This window comes from Falco rusticolus, chromosome 2 (genome assembly GCF_015220075.1).
Source record: "Falco rusticolus isolate bFalRus1 chromosome 2, bFalRus1.pri, whole genome shotgun sequence".
In the NCBI taxonomy this organism is placed as follows: Eukaryota; Metazoa; Chordata; class Aves; order Falconiformes; family Falconidae; genus Falco; species Falco rusticolus.
Window position 1 is genome coordinate 89,796,196 of NC_051188.1, and position 19,357 is coordinate 89,815,552.

A 19,357-nucleotide genomic window follows, 5' to 3' on the forward strand; every position below is an offset into this window, starting at 1 on the left:
ACCTGTTGGTCATCTTCAGCAGCGTAGCCGCCTTCTCCATGTCCTATTCTTCATTTATATGTATTTCCAGTACCTTTCCCTGCTATTCCTCATTTCCAGGTGTATGAGATTCTGTACTGCAGTACTTACCTAGGATACTCTGTTCCCCAAAAGAAAGGCTTCTGCAGTTCTCCTGCTGGGAATCCTGCAACAGCAAAACCAGTAATAGTGAGGTCCCTAGTTCACTACAGCTGTATAACAGTCACAAGGCCCAAGGTTTTGGATTTTATGACCTTTTTTGTTTTGTTACAGAAGGTTTTGCTAGAGGAGCTTTCCCTCAGATGGCAGTTTCAGAATGCAGTAGAGAGGATCTTTGAGAAGAGGCAGAGATCCTCCCTCCTTCCGGACCACAATGGCAACAAGATGCTGCACTGCAAGAACTTTATTTTCTTCCATGGCTACGCACATGTCTGTGTGTGTAAGTGCACACGTTCCTGTGAAAAAAACACCTAGTGTTTCCTGTGAAGAAAACTATTGGATTGCCCTCAGATGTGTTGGCAGACCAACAGACAATATATATGTAAAATGAAACAAGAATTCAGAAAGTGTTAGCTTCATGATGCTTCAGTGCAGCAAGAGACATATGAAAGTGATAAAATGTAAACCTAATTCTATATAGTCTATGAAAATCAAAGGCAAATGAACATACTTAGGCACTTTGGTAATGGAGAGCTATAGACCATTAAGGGTGTAGAGTCAGTCGCTACAGGAATTACCTGGCTGCTTCTGGTAGTTGCCAAAAACCTGTCCATGGAGACACTCTAAGTGAGTGATGATCTACTGATGTTACATACAGGAATCAAAATTGTTGCATAAACTGAATGTCACAGGTCTGTTTCTAATGCCTGGGAGACGTTTCAGTGCCACCATTCTGAAGACAGTGTAGCTGAACATGGTAGCAGTTTAACAGCCAAAAAAACTGCTAAACAAAACAGACATCTGCAGTCAACGTTTTTGTATTCTGGTGAAAAGTGTCATCCTTACAGACCCACATGTGGAATTTTCAGTCTTGTGTCAGGAACTCCCATCCATAAAGCATAGGCATACACCCACTTCGAAGGTCACCCCACATGGACATCACCTCGTCAAAGAAGAACCAGTTTCCTCAGGTGATTCGCTTGCTTTCCCAGGAACCTCTGCTTCAGCTTATGGGTCTCTTTTCAAGAAATCACCTGGCCACTCAGGTCAAAACTAAAATCACATTTGCTTGATTCGAACCCTATTCAGTTTTTGTTGATAAACAGGACATGGATTTCTTCCTATCTGAGGTAAACTGTCAGGCAAGATTTTTGTCCTTTCCTTACAAAGTATATAAAGACAGTATGCTGTGTGTCATTCATGTCAAATGATGTGACAAGTGGCATGTCTTCCTGGCCTACCCATGTGGTTTTTTTCTTCTGCTCCTCCCTGGCCGCCTGGAATTTGCAATTACCTTACAAAAAATGTGGTTTTCAAATTTATTTTCAAAGTGTTTTTTTCTTACTCCTCCAGATGCTGTTTTGTTTCGAGCATATTATCATTTGCTTTTCCAATGCTACAAAACACAATTGTAGCAATGTCAAGGACAAAGTCTTCCTGATCTAACTCTCTTTGCCTCCCAGCCCACACAGAAGAGAATTTACCATGTATGCTTTTAAACATCTCACAGCAATGGTACACTCACGCAACCTGACGAAAATTGCTTGTTAGTGCACTAAGTTAAGAGCTGGTGTTAAGAGCTGGAAATCTAATCTGAACTACATAGCCTGGTTCCTTCCAAATACTGAACCTCAGTAAAGATCTTTGGACATGCCAAAGAAACCATTTATTGAAGGAATCATTAGGGTCTGCTAACCCCAAATGATCCTCTCCCTCCAACAGCAGATGAGTGGAACTATGGCCAAAATGAATAAATGAGCCCAAACTGAAGATGGTATGGACAAGGTAGCACAGTCATCCCAAAAATCATGTTTAGGGTCACACAATCCTGTGTGCCTTTCACCTGTCACTGCTATCAAGCTGCAATTATTTTGTCCAGTGTAGACTTGCGTAGTGAATTTGCACTTGTCTGTGTGCCAGGTGGAGGTAATATACATTATTTACAGTAAACTAGGTGCAAAACTTTACTCAGGCTCATCCATCTAAGAAACACAATCTAAAGATGTCTTCATAGGACATTGCTGAAACACAGTTGTGAGTTAAGCCACGAGATAAAGTTTTCACATGACAAGTCAAGTGAATGAACAGGGAGAAGGCCCAATCCTGAGTCCATACAACAGGTTAATAATCACTTTACTCAAAGTCAGGATCCATTTTTGGTAAGACATGCCTAAGCATAGAGCTTGTTTGTAGGAGTTGTTTCTGCTTCTGGGCAGCTGTGTGAAAAATCTTTGTAGTCTGATTGCACTAAAGGAAGCTTAAGAAGCATTTTCAGGCCAAAGCAGAGTCAGAAGCCACTAGAATGTAGTACACATTTAAGAAAAACTCAGGGTACTTTGGGTAATGTATTACCCCAAATAGGATTTTTTTTTTCTTTTTTTAAGAAAAAAAGTTATATAGTTTTGAAAGTGGTTCTTGGGCAGCTAGTAAAGCAAAGGTGTTTTGTTCTCCAGAGACTGGTAGCACTAAATGAGGGAGGGTGCTTGTTCACTATTGCAGTGCTACAAGGAACAGATTCAGAGTTGGCAACACAGGGCATCCTCTCCCGTATGCAATGTCTCCCTCAGGCAAGCATCAACCAGATCATTCTTGGAGGGAACAAGGATAAGAGTGTCCTAGACCTAGAATCTCCTTGGAGTTATAACAGAAGATAGAAACCTGACAGTTTCTTATTTTGTGCTGTTTTGAATCCCTCAATTTAGGCAAATCCCTTGTGAAGTCTGTTTCTTTCTTGCTTGGCATATTGCACCTAGAAGAATTAATGACAAAACTCAGAGAGCTTATAGGCTGTAGAAGCAATAAATACTAATGGGATTATTTATATGCCACTGGAGTTCAAGCAAGCAAAGGACTGATCTGGAGAAGTAAGTCAGCCAGACTTCAGAGAATTTCACATCTTAAGGAATGGATACAGGCACTGGGAAGGTACTTTAAGCTAACACCTCACCATAAATTTAGGCTTTAGCGCATCTTTTCATGCTTTCTCCCTCTACACAGACCCAGAAGAGGGATACAGGCTGAAAGCCTCTCTTCATACACTTCGTTGCTAGTGCAGGCTTGGAGCCTACGCTCAAGGTCATTACAAACAGCACACAGAAAGAAAACCGTGTTGTCTTATTACAGACCCCACACAAACCTATCTGCCAATATGTAGGACCTGGACTTTCAGACTCTTCCTGGACTACCTTCTCACAACCTACGTACTTTTGCAGCAGTGTCATAGGACTGAAGCATTATTCTGGGATAGGCGCTGGTGTCACATGCCACAAGAGCACTGGAAGTCTGTAGACAGCTGAGTTCAAGTTGTCTCATAACAGCACTGATACTCTACATCCATGCATTTTACAGGTGGCAAGGTGGGACAGCCAGACTAGATCATCCTCCAGATGGACTTTGTACCACTGATTACAACACTTTAAAGCCCAGAATTTCTCATCACAGCCCTTTAAGCCCAGTAGTTCAATCAGTTTTCAGTCCACCCAACTATCCACTTGCCTAGCCCATTCTTCAGCAGTTTGCATTTAAGAATATTAGGGGAGAAAGTGCTGAAAGTCTTACTAAAGTCAAGATGAATTGCGTTCATGGCTCTCCCCTCATCCACCAAGTTAGTCATCTCATCCTAGAAGGCTGGTCAAGGAAACTGTTTGCAGGACCTACTCCATCATGTACACACAGACTGACTTGAGGCTGGCCAGTTTGTAGTTCCCTGGATCTTCCTTCTTGAAGACAGGAGTGACATTTGCTTTCTTCCAGTTCTCAGGAACCTCCAATGATCACCACAACCTTTTAAAGATAATCAAGAGTGGCCTCACAAGGACATCAATCAGCTCCTTCAGCACTTGTAGGTGCACCCTCTCAGAGTCTGTCTGTTTAAATATTCCTTAAATTTCTCCTCCACTGAGGGTAAGTCTCCTTGCTTCAGACTTCCCCTCTGGTCTCAAGGGCCTGCAATTCCTGAAAGCCAGTCTTACCATTAAAGACTACGGCAATGAAGGCATTGAGTACGGCCTTTTCCATGTCATTTGTCACCAGGTCCCCTTCCCCCATTCAGCAGTAAGACCATAATTTTCCTAGACTTTCTGCTGCTGCTGCTACACTTGCAGAAATGTTTCTTGTTGCCCTCCACATCCCTCACCAGATTCACCTCCAGGTAGGTTGGTGTTCCTAAGTCCGGTGTCTGGACCCTTGGGCAGTGACTGCTGAACTTTCCTCTTACTCACCTTACTGCTCTGGAATGCAGGGGAATTGCAAGCACTGGAGTACATCTGTCTTACTTCAAATATTTCACTCTGAATTTACATGGATCTTGAAGATCTCACAGTATTTTACCTGCACATGAGTACTTTTTTTGCTTAATTGAAGGTTTCTAGCTTTATTTTATCCATTATATCATTTTATCCATTATATCATTTTATCTATTATATCATTTTCAGCCTCTCTCTGCAGCAAGGTGCTCTAAAGCTTGTTAGAATGTATTTCAAATTTGAAACTTTTTTTTTCTAATTTTACAGGAGCTTTACTGCCATTAATGAATCCATTTACCAGCTAATACCTTAATGGTATTATTAATACACATTTTGCAGATGAACGCCCTGAGACTCAGTGTGATATTGTCACTTGACTGAGGAGACACAAGCAACCACATTTCACCTGATAGTTCACTGAAACAATGCAGACTAATAATGGATGAAGTAAACTAAAAACACATGAGATGGCTCACCAGATCATGAGGAAATTTGGAGTTCAAATCTAAATATGAATTCAAATTCTATAGTTCAATTAGACTAATCAGTCATATTACATGGTATTTTTAACTGAGTAGACAAGATCTTCCAAAGCCTTATTTCAAGTTAGTGCATTTACAGTTTCACATAATTAGTTGGTTTCTTTAAAGCAACTTCTGACAGGCTAGTGAATCCAGTATGTAAATAATAGGTATTGGAGACAGCTGTGTTAAATTGTTTGATATACAGGGTACCCTGCTGACTGTTGTACTGGCAATTCTCAGATGCGTTTAAAAGCTGTAACTTGTTTTTAAGTGTCATTACATGAATTCAGATGGAGGGTTTTAAAGGGATAGGATACAAGCAGAAGACTAACTGCTGGTCAGTAAACAAAGGATACTGAATTCACATAAGGCATTAAACATGAAGATGACTAGGGTGTTGGTTAGTTATCTAAAAACAGCATGAAGTGCAGGATGCATTTGTTTAGAATGGTTCCACAGACTTCTGTTTAGACAACTGAATCTCTTCCCAGTAACTTTTAAGATGACTTTGTATGTCCTGCTTGAGCTCTAGCTGCCAGTCTTGATGGGCAAGGGTCTCCTGCAAGTTCTCTCTCAGATATGCCATATATGAGGAAATATATCAGATGCTGCAGAGCATCCCAGACAGATTTCAGCACCTATATGTAAGTGATCAAGATCAAAATCTCTGTCATAACATGGACCTGAATCCTACACTTAATTTCAGGTTTTATCCTGTGGAAAGGATAGAAAACATAAATTGTGTAAGGATAGAAAATATAAATTCTCTAAAGCACAGTGACTGTTCCACACCATGCATGAATACAAACCTTAACTTTCCGAGTAGTAGTGAATAAATTCATTAACAGATAAAGATAAGTGATATTCTTAAAGCAGAGGACTCCACAGCCTCTGGTTTAATTCTTAGCTCAGTTTTTGCTTCACCTCACAAAAGGATTTTTGCTGCTCATGAAAAAGAGAGAACCCGGCATTTCCCAACCTCAGCCGGGCAATGTGAGAAGAAACATGAGATGGTTTGTGAAGGGCCAAGGAATACTGTGTACTAAGGGACTAGAAAACCTGTGAAAATGTTTTTACAAGAAATTTTAATCTTTATTTTCTAAAGGAAAAAGATCACTAGATTACCCACAAAAAAATCAAAAAAGAAGGAAAAAAAATAAAGAGAAGAACAAAGAAAAAGCTCTCCTATTTTATACATTTATAGATAAGAATTGTAGGAAGAAATAAAAAAATTATGTAAGGATCATGCATCATCTCACCTGTGACCATAATTAAATAAAAGAGAATACTGGTCATTAGTAAATAGGGAGAACTGAAAATGAAGGCTCACTTAAGAACGCTTCAAGCTCACTTAAGAACACTTCAAGCTCACTTAATAACAAGGCTCAGAAAGTGTTCAGTCCAAATCTGTTACCTTCATTAACCTCCTGGAAACTAATGGTGCATTTGAAACTACTTCATCAATAACTTCCCAATTAGTCAAGTTCTTAAGGTAAGAGAAAGTGCCCCTGTGCACAGTCCCCTTGTCCTTCCCTGACCACAGCACTGTGTGCTGTTTGCCAGCACTTCCCTGCCTCCAAGCAAGATAAGACTTCTTCCTTGCAACTCACAACATTAGCAAGCTTCCAGCATCAATATCTGCATGCCACTTTCTATGAAGATGGCACTTATTGGCTAATACGAGCTCTCATCTGTGGGGTTCTCTATGGATGCTAATTCAAACATAATTTTGAAATTCTGTTTTAGATTATATCTTCTTCCTGTAACATGTAATGAAGCTGCTCTCTAAAGAGGCCTCTTGACTTTCACTAGAGAACTGCAGCACAAGCACAAATGACTTAGAAGCAGCATGGGTATAAACTTACAGAGATAGTAACAGTAGTTAATTATCCAATACATCTATTCAAGCTTACACCTCATGAGTGTGTTGCTTATATTTGCCTCAGTTCACTGTAAATCTCCCTTTCATTACTTTTCATAACCCATAAATGTTACTTTTTTTATGTATTCTAGAGGCATACATATTTACACTGGAAAGAAAATTAAATACACCAAATGTCTAATGAGAAGTTCCCTTCTATCTTTAACATATTCAAGGACCAATATTTTAGTGCTGTAATGAAATAAAACCTTTTCTGTGACAGAAGTATGCTAGCACACTTTGATCATCACTTCTATCTACTTTCAGCACATATTTACTGAATGCTCTAGAGCTTATTGAAATAAACAGTGCCTTTTGGAAAGTGTTTTCGTGTTCCAATTATGATAATTAAAAAAATAGTATTCATGCTGCTTAGATTATATGAAGTGCACTTAGATAGCTTTTTGGAATCTAAAGGAAATGCCATGTACCTGTTGTCCTTGTTAAGTACCTATAATTGAGGGGAAATTGATGAGGAAAAGCAAAGAAAATTGAAAAATGATCCAAACTAGGATTGAAAAATTATTAACAAACATTATAAACATGTGTGGTTGTTAATGTAAGACACTCTGAATTATGCAAGAAGCAGAAATAAATCAATGGGACTCGTGTAAAAAGAACAACAGGAGTAAACATGTTTAACATTAAGATCAATTATATGTACCACATTCTTTAACTCTGCTCTTTGCAGCGCATCTTACCTTGATATATCTACTTATTTCTCCTTTGAAGACATTAACAGAATTGTTGGCCATTCAAGTTCTCAATAGTTTAGTAATGAAAATGAAATGAAGCAATAGCAAACAGAAGGTTGTTTGCACTGAAGTGCAGCAAAATTTGTTACAATCTACTGTATATGCAAGATTTGCTGTATGCCCCCAAATCTATTAATTTTCTAAATATTCTAGTTTCTGCTCTCTATTAATTTTCACTTTTAGTGAAGAAAGACCTTTTCTTTCAAGTAGCTGAGCAGTCAAGTAGTCAAGTTAAAAACGCTTGACAGCTTGCCTGTGTATGAAGATCGCATGGATTTGTATGGAGATGGAAGTGATTTCTTGTTTAATGCTTATGTCAGCAATACAGACTACAGAGACAGAAGAATTTGTAATCCTTCCATCAGGAATGTGTCAAAAACCACTCTGTGACCTGAGTGCAGAAAGCAAAAATACCTTACTGAAGTTCACAAGTGATCAGGACCTCCATGTTCTCCTCCATTTCTGCAGGTAACTTATGATAGCTCCTGTCCAGAATCCATGGTTCAAGGCACTGATGTTGCTTTTTCTCCAAACACTCTCAAGAAGACTTCAGTGACTAATCAAGTCTGGAGTTGCTGTGGTTATGCTGATAACATCACCCCATACATTTCCATTTCCAAACTGAATGGTCTTAATTTTTAGAATCAACTTTGGAACCAAGTATTTTCCAGTTAATGTAGAAGCTGCTTTCCAGAAACAATTTCTGTAATCCATTTTAAAATTCTCATTTCTCAAATTCTCCTTCTTAGTAAACTCATTTACCAGGAGCAGAAAAACATGGGCCTTGAACACACTAGAAAGCAGTTTGCTCACTGAAGAGCAGGTGCACTTAAGCAGATAAAGACCCTAGCTGGTTCATTCTTTTATTTTTAGCAGTGACCAGTAATAGATGTGTAGGCAAAGAGCATCAGGCACCTATCTGTGAGGTAATCTTCTACTAGTATACCTTTCTATCTTCCAGCAACCAGCAGCAGAGGGACCTGTCCTCCTGGACTGAGCTTATGTGTCTGTCCTTTTGTTCAGAACAGAATGCCCCCTTTTCCAGATCATCTGCTAACACAGATCCTCATAACATGCCCCTCCAATTATTTTGAAAACAAGTAATTTGTTCCTGTCTCCTTTTCTTATCTCTAATCAGTCATTACTTTTTGAAAGGACTTTCTTTCTTTTTCCATACAATTTCCAGTTAATAGCATTGGAAAAGAACCTCATTAAAAGTGTTCTATGGTAATTAATACAGTATATCAAGCATATTTACTGGCTTTCTGAATTTCAAAAAGCACTAATAGACTAAAAAAGCATGATTTATTTTCTAAAAGAAAAAGCAAAAACCAAGTCACATTGACTCTACCCCATTACAGTTATCATATGCTTATTCATTCTCTCTTATTCATTGTATTGTGGTCACAACGAGTTTCCTTCACATAGGGGCCAGAATGGCTTTTAATGTGGATCTCTGGATTCTCTTTTGAAAAAAAGGATTTAACACATGCCACACCTATTCTTCCTGTGCTAAGGCCAATACAAGTGATAAGCAATACATCAAAGCTGGTGGTTCTTTGGCAATTTTTTGTCTAAGTTCCTTTGAAATAACTGAGATAATATTATCTGGTCCTTATATTTGCACAGTTCACTTTATGAATTTCTTCTAAAGTACCTTCTATTGGCATTAAACTTGAAATACTTTCGGGGGCTTACCTCTCACAAGAAAAATTTCCAGGATAAGAACTTCCTAAATGCTTTCAACGCAAAAAAATATTTTATTTTTATATCTTAGAGAGTCTCCTCTTTCAGTGTATTTGAAAAAAGGTTTTATTAGTAGTACTTATGCTCTTAAAAATTGGTACTCAAAATCCTTGTGAGCTTGCACTATCACAACTTTACATTTAAGTTGTTAGAGTTCATTCTTAATTCTTATTCTCAAATGACTCTCATTTGTAGAATTTTTTTTCTGTTGTTTAACTAGGTCTTTAAAAAGGCCACAGTTTTTGTAGCATATCACCAGTCTCTGCAGAACTTTGGGTTGGTTACTACTGAAAATATAGCTGCAAAGCAGTAAGGTAATAACCACTGGGTGCAAGATTTGCCCGGTGGATACTTCACACAATATGAGTATGCATAGGCTCACAAACTTCAGTCTCCTGCAGCGCAGTTCTTTCTTAGTAGCATTAATGGGAACTCAGTAGTGATGTGTCAAATATTTATCAGCATCTTCAGATCTCAGCATGTTCCTCCTACATCTCATAGGGCCTCTTCCCCTGCAAAAGGCACCAGCCAGCAGTGGAAGACTGTTTGCGTTGTGCCCTTCTTTGAGTATTCCCTTGTATTGCACATCATTTTCAGGGTATGATTACATTTGTACTTCTCTCTCAGGCAGAAGAGGGTTTTGTTCAGAAAGAGCCACCTAAATCCTTCTCCTCTTAGGAACAGTCCTAAAAGGACAGTGAGCAGCACTATCAAAACTTCAAGGTCAGATGCCAGCAGTATAAGAAGGTCAGCAGTTATGATATAAAACACAATTGCCTCTACACCCATGACTGATTGGTTACGTTTGACAGCTCTCTGCTTTGTGACACCATTAGATACAGCAAGTGTGAAATTTAGCTTCAGCGACTCCAGCCTCTCATTAAAGCTTTCTCTAATGTGCCATGGCAAAGAGGCTGAGAGAGCTGAACACTGTTGAAACTAAAAGGACCCAATATTAAAGAAGACATAACAGCAATGGTTCTCACTGGGCACTGACCAGGCTTCCTCTCCATTCACACAATACGTTTGAAGCAGCAGTGGTGGCCAGTGCTCAGTTCATCAGGATCAGCTCAGGGAAGTCTGCCTCTAGTGCTCCCTCAGACCATCAACATAAACGGGCTACTTAATGACGGCAGCCCTCTAATTAAGGTAGAGCGGTCTAGGTCTAGAACTAATTTTAATCAAAAGAACTGCCTAATTATCACACACACTTTACAAATGAGCTCACTTAAACACCAAAGAATTTGAGTGGTTTGAAGGGAAAAATTGTTTACAGAAATTGGTAGGAGCAGATGCCAGCAGACTCGGATTGCCAGCCCTCTGCTACAACCTCTTCAGTGTGATACATTAATTTTGTACCTTTCAAAAACTACTTTCTGTGACCAAACAAGATGCAGGAGAAAAAGGAGTCACTCAACGATTTTTGACATGCCTGTCCTTGGGGACTGAGACCACAGAAGTTATGGCAGCTGCCTTCCAGACCCTGACAGCACACAACAAGAAGGCTGACTTAACTTCCAAAGCTAATAGGAGCAAAGAGGCATCAGGGTAAAGATAACAGTGCTTTACACAAAAACACTGGTATAGATTTTTAAAGCCAATAAGATTTTCTACACATTAAAATAAATGGGAATGAATATCCAAATCCATACACATCTTTGAAAAACTCTGCTCTTGTACCTCATATGCTTCCAAATCAGGACTTATGCACTCTAAAAACCACCAAGAACTAGAATTTGCATCAGACAGTTTGTACTGTACATACAAGATATCATCAAACCATACAGGTAAGAATTTTAAATTAACTATAGATACCATTCCTTGTCCTTGAAGGTATTGAACAAATCCACTGGACACCACTTCTTAGGTTTTCTGGTCTATATCACAGTCTCCTCTAGTCACGATTATTGCTATGTATTTGTTAACAGTAGGGGACTGAGTTGCTATCACTGTATATGGAGGCATGTGTACACGTGTTTTTGCTACAGAAAACAGAAGACAGAAACATCAAGCTTCAATAAAAGTGATTTAAGCTAACACTTGCAATGGACAGCATACACACACAAGCAGTCACTGCAATTCAGCTGACACAGGGTAACTCATTAAGGAACGGTAATTCAAATTTGTGGGCTCCCTGGTTTTCCAGAACTATCCTTTCACTTAAGATGTCTCTCAGCTGAATTACCAGGTTTGAGCTTTTGATTTTCACTCACAAACACAGAAACTGTACAGATATTATCTGAAGCTTGATACATAAATTTCCCAAACAGACACTTTATAAGGAGGCTCAGAAGTCAGATACTCACTGATCTGGTTGGTAGATGCACTATAAAAAGCATTTACAGTAGTTGGGCTTGTAAACCACCTGCAGTAAGAGCAAAAGAAATTGGCTGTCAGTACACTTACACATCTTTTTGAATAGAATGAGCAAAGATAAAAAGTGAACTCAGTGGAAGGAAGCAAAAATGTCTAAGACCTAGGATACATTAAAGTTTTTCTCCATTTCAACACATGCTACCTACACTTTATTGAACACTGAAATCTATTGTTTAATGGCTTCATTTGAAGTGCATACAGTCAATGAATGTTCGAGAGGAGCGATTGTTAAGCTTCCTATTACCTAATCTGTTTTATTTCTAAGTGACCATTGTGCTTGGGAGGTCTGCCATGCTATGAACTGAAGTTCACCCAACTTCACAGCTGCAATGCTGACAGCAGCTGTGAAAACTCTCTTAGGTGTCTTTCAACCATGTATGGAGAAACTCCCTCTTGAATTTAGAGGAGAGCATTTTGAAATGAGTGAAGTGGCTTCAGGCGCTTTGCTGAACAGCTACTTGAACAATTAGGATGATACCAGCAACATGCACAGGTGCTTTCCAGGAACCTAAATTCAAAACAGCTTCACATTCTGTACCCTACACAATGAACATGTCCATCAGTGTGCTTATAAACAAATGTAGGCAAAACAAATTTGAAAAGGAATATTAGCATTTCTTCTCATAGTTAAATTTCTCATACATACTGGAGGGAAACCTAGATTTGAATAGCAAATAGGATTTACAAATCTGCTTAGCCTAAGCTCAACTATATTGACAGTGGTTTCACCCATATGAGTGAAAAATCTCAACTGGCTTCAGCAAGATGCAAATCCTCTCAGATGGAACTCTGAGTTCAATGAGTCCAAGATTTCACTTTATGATTTTATAAGGAGGAACGGAGATATAAGAAAAGTAATGAAGATTATGAGAATTAGTGGTTAATTCACAATAAATTAGAAGCAACTCCAGCAAATGTCCAAGCAGGAACATCCTGACATCTTTAGCAATGCATGGTTTGGAAGTTTTGTAAAGCCAAATGAATGCAATGCAATTGCTTTGGATTTTTTTTTTTTTTTCAAAGAGAAGAGATGGGAGCTGCAAAACACAGAGTAAGACAAAGGAAGATCTTCCAGAACATGGAAAATGTGCAATGTCAGTGACATTCACATACACAATCTGTGCTTTAAAAAGCACCACCAAATGAATCAGTTATCCTGACTGTTTTTCTGGCAACTGATGTCCTCACATAAACCATATAACAAAGGGGAGAGCTTTAGAGTGGCAGCATTTTGTCTGTTATCAATAAATTCATCTGCTTCTCTCATCTTCGAAGTTGAGCAGCTTATATTACAATGCAGCAACTAGAGAAACTAACCAATGAAAGCAAAGGGTGATAACATGTAAATATCTTAACCATCCATCACACTATAGGCTCCAACTGCCACAGATAACTCTCCTTGTTTTGTTTACTAGGAGATTCTGAAGGGGAGGAGCAGGAGGAGGTTGTTTTCCAGCGTGTTTTCCATTTCCTCTATAATAAAGAGATTAAATGTTAGAGGTAATGTAGTGAGATAATGGAAAACTGAAGAAAGAATGCTTATGGTGGGCGTATAAAGGAAAATTAAGGGGGTTAATTAATAACATTACAACTTCATGTTTGTTCACAGCACCAATCAGCTGAAATGTTTTGAAGGACGAAAGCCAGTCACTTGTGCCATGGGACCTGCTCTCCAGGCTTAGAAGTAGCGCTGGAGGACTCTGTCCCTTTTTTGACACGGAGAGAACCTATCTGAAAGGGACCATCTGAAACACTCAGTACTTTAATTTAGATTTTACTGTAAGTTTGAACAAAGACACAAAGCATTGTGGCTTCTACCTCACCCTATTGACTTGTTCTACTTACAGTGGCCTTTCTGTTCTCCCAAACAGCAACTTTTAAGCATGAAAAAGGCTTCTGGAACAACAAACCCTCCCTTTCTGCAAATCTTAGAGCAAGTGTCTTACAGGGCCTCTCATTTCCAGTCACAGGATCAAGGGCCCGAGACAGATAACAGGTACTTCAACACAGACTAATGTGCTTTGCTCTTCTCCCCATCCTCTTTGCTGCTTCAGCCCCAGGGGCTCACTGCCAGCTAGTTCAAGATAGGAACCACCACAAGCAGTGGTTAAAGATCTCTTCACTGACGAGAGACATCTGTCTAATAGCATAAGATTACACCTGGTTTTATCGGGTGAGGAGCTAACCAGCCATGCATGTACTTGTCACCACAGGAGCACCTCACTCTGCTGGAGAGCAACTGCAAGTGCTGTTGCCATTTTGCCCACAGCTACCAAGTACCAAGGGACAGCTTGCTTTCATGCCTATGAACTCATAGACTCTCAGCTTGTAGACTAGCTGCTAAGGCTCATCACAACATCTCCATCCTGAGACCGCTTCTTTCTTCATGATCTACCACTGCAACAACAGAGCCCATCCTGTTTCCTGAACTTAGTAGGAGCCCAAGAAGGACAGCAGCCTTGATTTTCTCACTGTAAAACTGAATTAAGTTCTTTCCAAGTCACTCTTTCATAAAAAGGTCTCAAGAATGACCCTATATGAAGTTTTTTGTGTTTTTAAACAGCTAGGAAGAGGAGACTTAGCAGCTGTACCGAGGAATCAGGAAGAACAAGAGCTCTCTAGTGACAAGCAGAGTATACTCCTGAATTTCATTCATATTTGACGTTTAGACACTCAGGAAGGAGCATTTTTACACTCCAGCATTTTTTTTTTTGTACCATTCTGAGCCACTCTCAAAAAGATTTAGGAAGCATTTTTCCACAACAGAGCAGAAATAACTGAGACTGCTTCCACTCAGACTAGCAGAACAACTTCACCTCTTATCTGTCATCCTCTTTCAGCGAGCTCCTTGAAATGACTGAACTTTCAGTGACAGACCTTAACTAATAATACACCAAATTACTATATGAAGGTCCGTAATAAATAGTTATTGCTGTTAAATTTTAAGGTAAAGCAAATTTAGAAAGAGCACTGTCATTCCTGTTTGAAGTCAGGTTGCCTGGGCAGCCTGGGCATTTGCTTTAAGTCCAGTTACAATTTCAGTGCATTTGATGTATTAACAGAAGGATATAAAAAAAGGACAGGCAAAACAAACTCTAAGCTTTTCTTAATTAGAAAGTAAATTTTTTAAAAAATAAGAATTGTTTACACTGTTCCCATTTGTTATTAGCATGTGAACAAGGGACAGCTTTGAACCATGACCTATAGCACTACCTATCAACTACTGCAGCAGTCAAAACCTAATGCAGCAGACCTGACACTTGTAAAGTTTGAGATTTCTCTTGTAGACATAAAATCTGAAATCTGCACTGAGGTAGCAAGTGGGACAGATACTCTCTTACATTTGTGTTTCTTTAAGCTACAATTTTTTTCCATGATACCTTCCTTTCTGAGTTAAAAGTATGGTGTGCTACATTGCCAGTCATGAAGAGGGGTAACTGGGAACACTTACAATACAGGGAAAAGCTTGTAATTTATTTAATTCTCTGTAACACACAAACTGGATTTGCAGCTTGTACTCTCATCTTTTTGAGTTATAAGAAATCACTCAGTTGAGCAGAATTTGGTGGCCAATATCCCAAGTAGAATTTTTTTTTAAAAAAATCACGTAAGTAAAGAAAATGAAATTATGAATGTGTAACATACTTAAGCTGGTTAGAAGCAAAAGGCTGTACAAAGTTGCTAATGAAGTTGCAATACAGCAAATCTCTTCTCAAGGAAGGACTATAAAGAAAAACTTCTAAAGGGAAGGCAACCTTCAAGATGACTTTCAAAAAAGTATTTCCTCTTCTCATTGTTAGTCTGTTTTATACATTTTCCCCCACTTAGAAACAGAAGATTAGCCTCCCAGGCCAGGCTGCCATCTGTCTCCCCTGGGGCTTGGCAAGAAACTGGGATGATAAGGCAGGGCCCAGCCACCAGTGCCACATCACTGCTTCGGATAAGGTTCAAAGACCAGGAAAAGGCTCCAGGATGCTCCTTTCCAGCCTCTCCTTTCCAGTGCAGGTCCACCCACAGGATTTCTGAACTCTCCAGCAGCATCTCTTCAACAGACAACAGCCTGCCTGGTGTCTTTCATGGCTGCTTTCCCCTTTTTGCAGGAGGAGCTTTTATGCTGTCCTTAATGGCATCCAGCCCAGCACCTCTCAGAGCTGCCCTCCCCTGCTGCAAACCAAGATCCAGGGCTTATAAACAATAGTGTGTGGTCAAGAAACTGGAATAGGTCCTGGAGGACACCCAAGAATCTTCTCATAGTACACTTCCTCTGTGTCCTCTTATAGGGATACTAGATGCTTCCATCTCCAGCACTGGAAGTTGAGTGAAAAGGAAGAAAGATTTGGCCAGGTCTAAAAATCTTAGAGATGTCCTGACTTCAAAAGAGAAAGATCAATAATAATGAAGCAGTATGCCCAAGAAGTCCTCTGATGCCTTGCTCTTTAGAAGTACGATATCAGTATTAAGAAGGATAGATCCAATTGCTGTTAAAAAGGTACGGACGTGAGTTTATATATGCATACAGATGTGCATGTATATTTCTATGTATGAATGTATATGGCACCACAGATGAATAAACAAACACCACTAAAACCCTGATTCTCCTTTATCTCTCCCTTCCACACGGCCATCACCTCCCCACGCACTGCCTTTCACCTCCCTCTGCTCTAGTTGTGTCTCACCTGGCTTATTATAATTGCCTCCACACCTCGTCCCCTTCCTCCCACACTTCCCCCTTCCAGTCTTGCCTCCTCCACCCAGCCCTCTTGATCCAACCTGTGCTGTTTCATGCAACATTTTCCTCAGCTCCCATCACAAACTGCTTTTGTATGTCTCTTTCCTGATACCCAAGCACTTTTTCTCTTGCTTGATAGAGTCAGCTGTGAAGATGACAGCCATGTCCCCAGCCAGCTGTTAGATTGCAGCTGGCACCCAAAGCAGGTGTTGAGGACAGCAAGCTGCACCTCCTGCTGCTGTGGTGCCCGTGGCAGGGTCCTAGCCCTCAGGATTGGCAGAGCAGATGGCTCTGGTACCCCATTGCCTTGTCACAGCTTCTTGGTACCAGGTGGGCCAGGTGTGTGTCCCCATCGATGCCCTGAGCAGTGCCCTGCCTGACTTCCTCCATGCTCCTTTTTCCTGTAAGGCAGGTAACTGCTAGAGAGTGAGGGAGCAGAACAGAGGACAAAGAATTTTTATAATTACTTCTGCTTTAGGGGACATTTCCCCCCTCTTTTTTGATTACAAAACTTAAATTTACAGAATAACTGATTTTCACTTTGATATCCACATTCCCCCTTGCTTTACCAAACTCTTTTGTGTTTTATCTCCCAACTCCTCTGTGGTGTTTCCCTGGTGCTTTGAGTGAACCATCATTTTGATTTTCCATTTAGTTGACTATGCTGATGAGTCCAGTTTAGAATGATAGCGCTGAGAAATCTGAACTGTCTGCTAAATGAATATAATGTTTTACCCTTTGGGGGTAATATTACTTTACTTTCTGGTAACTCATTTCCTTAAACACTTGTTTTCTTATTTATCCTTTTTAGTCCATATCTTGGAAGACCTTATAATATGAATTTCTAAATATAAATGCTATGCTAAAAGCTACTGAACTAGGCAAAAGAAGAAATGAAGCAGACCAAAATAAAACCCCAAGGGTAATTTTGTATTAGCACCAAGCTTCAGTGTAAATGAAAGATCTGTGGAGTTCTATGAAATATAAAAGCTTAAAAAAAAAAACAACAGAAAAACAAAGGAAGACTAAAGAGAAGTGAAAGCATCAGAAAGCAGTAGAGTGTGATAGTTAAAATGTGGCAAGTGCTGATATTTTTAAGGCCAGATTCAACACACCTCAGACTGGTGGGTGGAAGTTATTGGTTTATTATAATAAATTAAAAAAAACCTGAAGGTGGCAATGACTTTCTGTGCCTTGGTATCCCTCAGCCAACACAGCAAAAGCAGACAGTGACACCACTTTCAGAGCCTTTTTCTATCACCAAGCAGGTGCAAAGGCAGAACAATCTCCCAGCAAGAATAATTACAACCGAGGGCTCGGGCAGGGGTTACCTCCAGCCCTGCTGAAGGCAGAGCGTAGAGCTGTGCTGACAAAGGAAAGAGACCAAAAATCAAATCGGGATCCCCCAGGTCAGAACGTGCACCATGAAATAACAAGAAAAGCAAGACAAAGGTGATGAGGGGGCTGCTGTTAAGTAGTCATTGAAATAAGAGGGTAAAGAAGCATGAGTAAGTGTTCAATCTTGTAGTGGGCAATCAGCTAAAACCTTCATTTCTTAAGCATACTCATGTGATCGTTCTCAGATTGCAGCCCAATGCGTACAGTCAGGGATTACGCACCACCCTGTTTCCTTACAGGGGCGATTCCCCATCGTGCCAAGGATCCAGGGGCTCTGCTGCCTCAATGCTGTTCCTGAGGAGCAGGCTGCTGATCACTGTTGCTAGAGAGGCAAGTGTTATTTCACTGCTTTCATGGAAACTGTTGGTCTGAAGAGAATATATTGGTTGTGATCTAGCCCTGGCATCCAGGGCTGCAGGAAAGCTCACAAAATCATCTCCTGGGATTAACCATTGCAATATCAGAGTAAGGTTTGACAAGAAGGTAAAATCTACAATTAAAATGAAGCTATAAACAACCCCTTGAAAATATGGGGCCAAATCACAACATTCTAACCAGGAATAGCCTGTGCCTGTCCTGCTAGCAACCTCTACCTGCCTCACACGCAACACTGAGCTACCCCTGAAACAGGGCATGATTCAGTTTGAGTAGGAATTTCTGAAGCCCTAAGAAAATACCACCACAGGAACTAAGCAGCAGCATCGATTGCAAAGACTGTGTGTAGAAGGAGTAATTTTTAAGTAGCATGATTAGACTAATTAAGTTCTGTTTAGGTTTTAATTTGCATTTTAAGGATTTGATTACCCACCAGTAAGAAAAAAGACTGATTCTCTCATGGATTTTATGACAGTATATGACATAATCTGCACTCTCATGTTTACAAATAAATAAAAACAACATATGTAAATTAAATTATGTTTTATTCTATATCTTTGCTATCAACAGCAGATAACTAACAATGCTGATTGCTATTACCAATAACATTATCTCTTACTAATGGCTCCATTCGTAGAAAATTTATTTCATAAATCCCTGCTGTTCCATTCCGGATTCTAACTGTGACCAAGACACATAATCCATTTTTAATTGAGATTCAATTACCCCTTTTCTCATTAAATTAAGTTTAAGCTGCAAGCATATGATTACTGTGCATCAGAAGAGGGATACCTAGAACTTAGCAAAAAAGTATCCACAGGAGTTTCTGAATAACTGGGGGTCTGCCCATAGGCTTTTTGTATCATATGTGGCTGTGTATATAATTATATTAAAACATTAATTATATAAATTAAATAATATAATTTAAAATATTCTTAGACGATTATGTAAATTTGCCTTTTCTCTACTCACTCTGTTTTTGGAACTTCTTTTCTAAGCCAGTAGAAATCAGACTGGGCTGCGTATTTGCGAGTTTGCAACACATTGCCAAAATAGTCACTTTCTGTAAACTTCAGCTGTATAGATAAAGCACAGGCATTTTTAAAGTATGT

At 39.6% G+C, this 19,357-nt stretch overlaps 1 protein-coding gene across 1 annotated transcript in view; it reads right to left on the bottom strand.

Moving 5' to 3' along the window:
* Positions 1-19,357, bottom strand: part of PHEX (phosphate regulating endopeptidase homolog X-linked) — a 114,545-nt gene that overhangs the window by 18,361 nt on the left and 76,827 nt on the right. The window contains exons 14-16 of the mRNA XM_037378257.1: positions 19,218-19,321; positions 11,674-11,732; positions 130-184 (exon numbers count right to left, since the gene is read on the bottom strand). Of these exons, the coding sequence (XP_037234154.1) occupies positions 130-184; positions 11,674-11,732; positions 19,218-19,321 (218 nt within the window). The remainder of the gene's footprint in view (positions 1-129; positions 185-11,673; positions 11,733-19,217; positions 19,322-19,357) is intronic.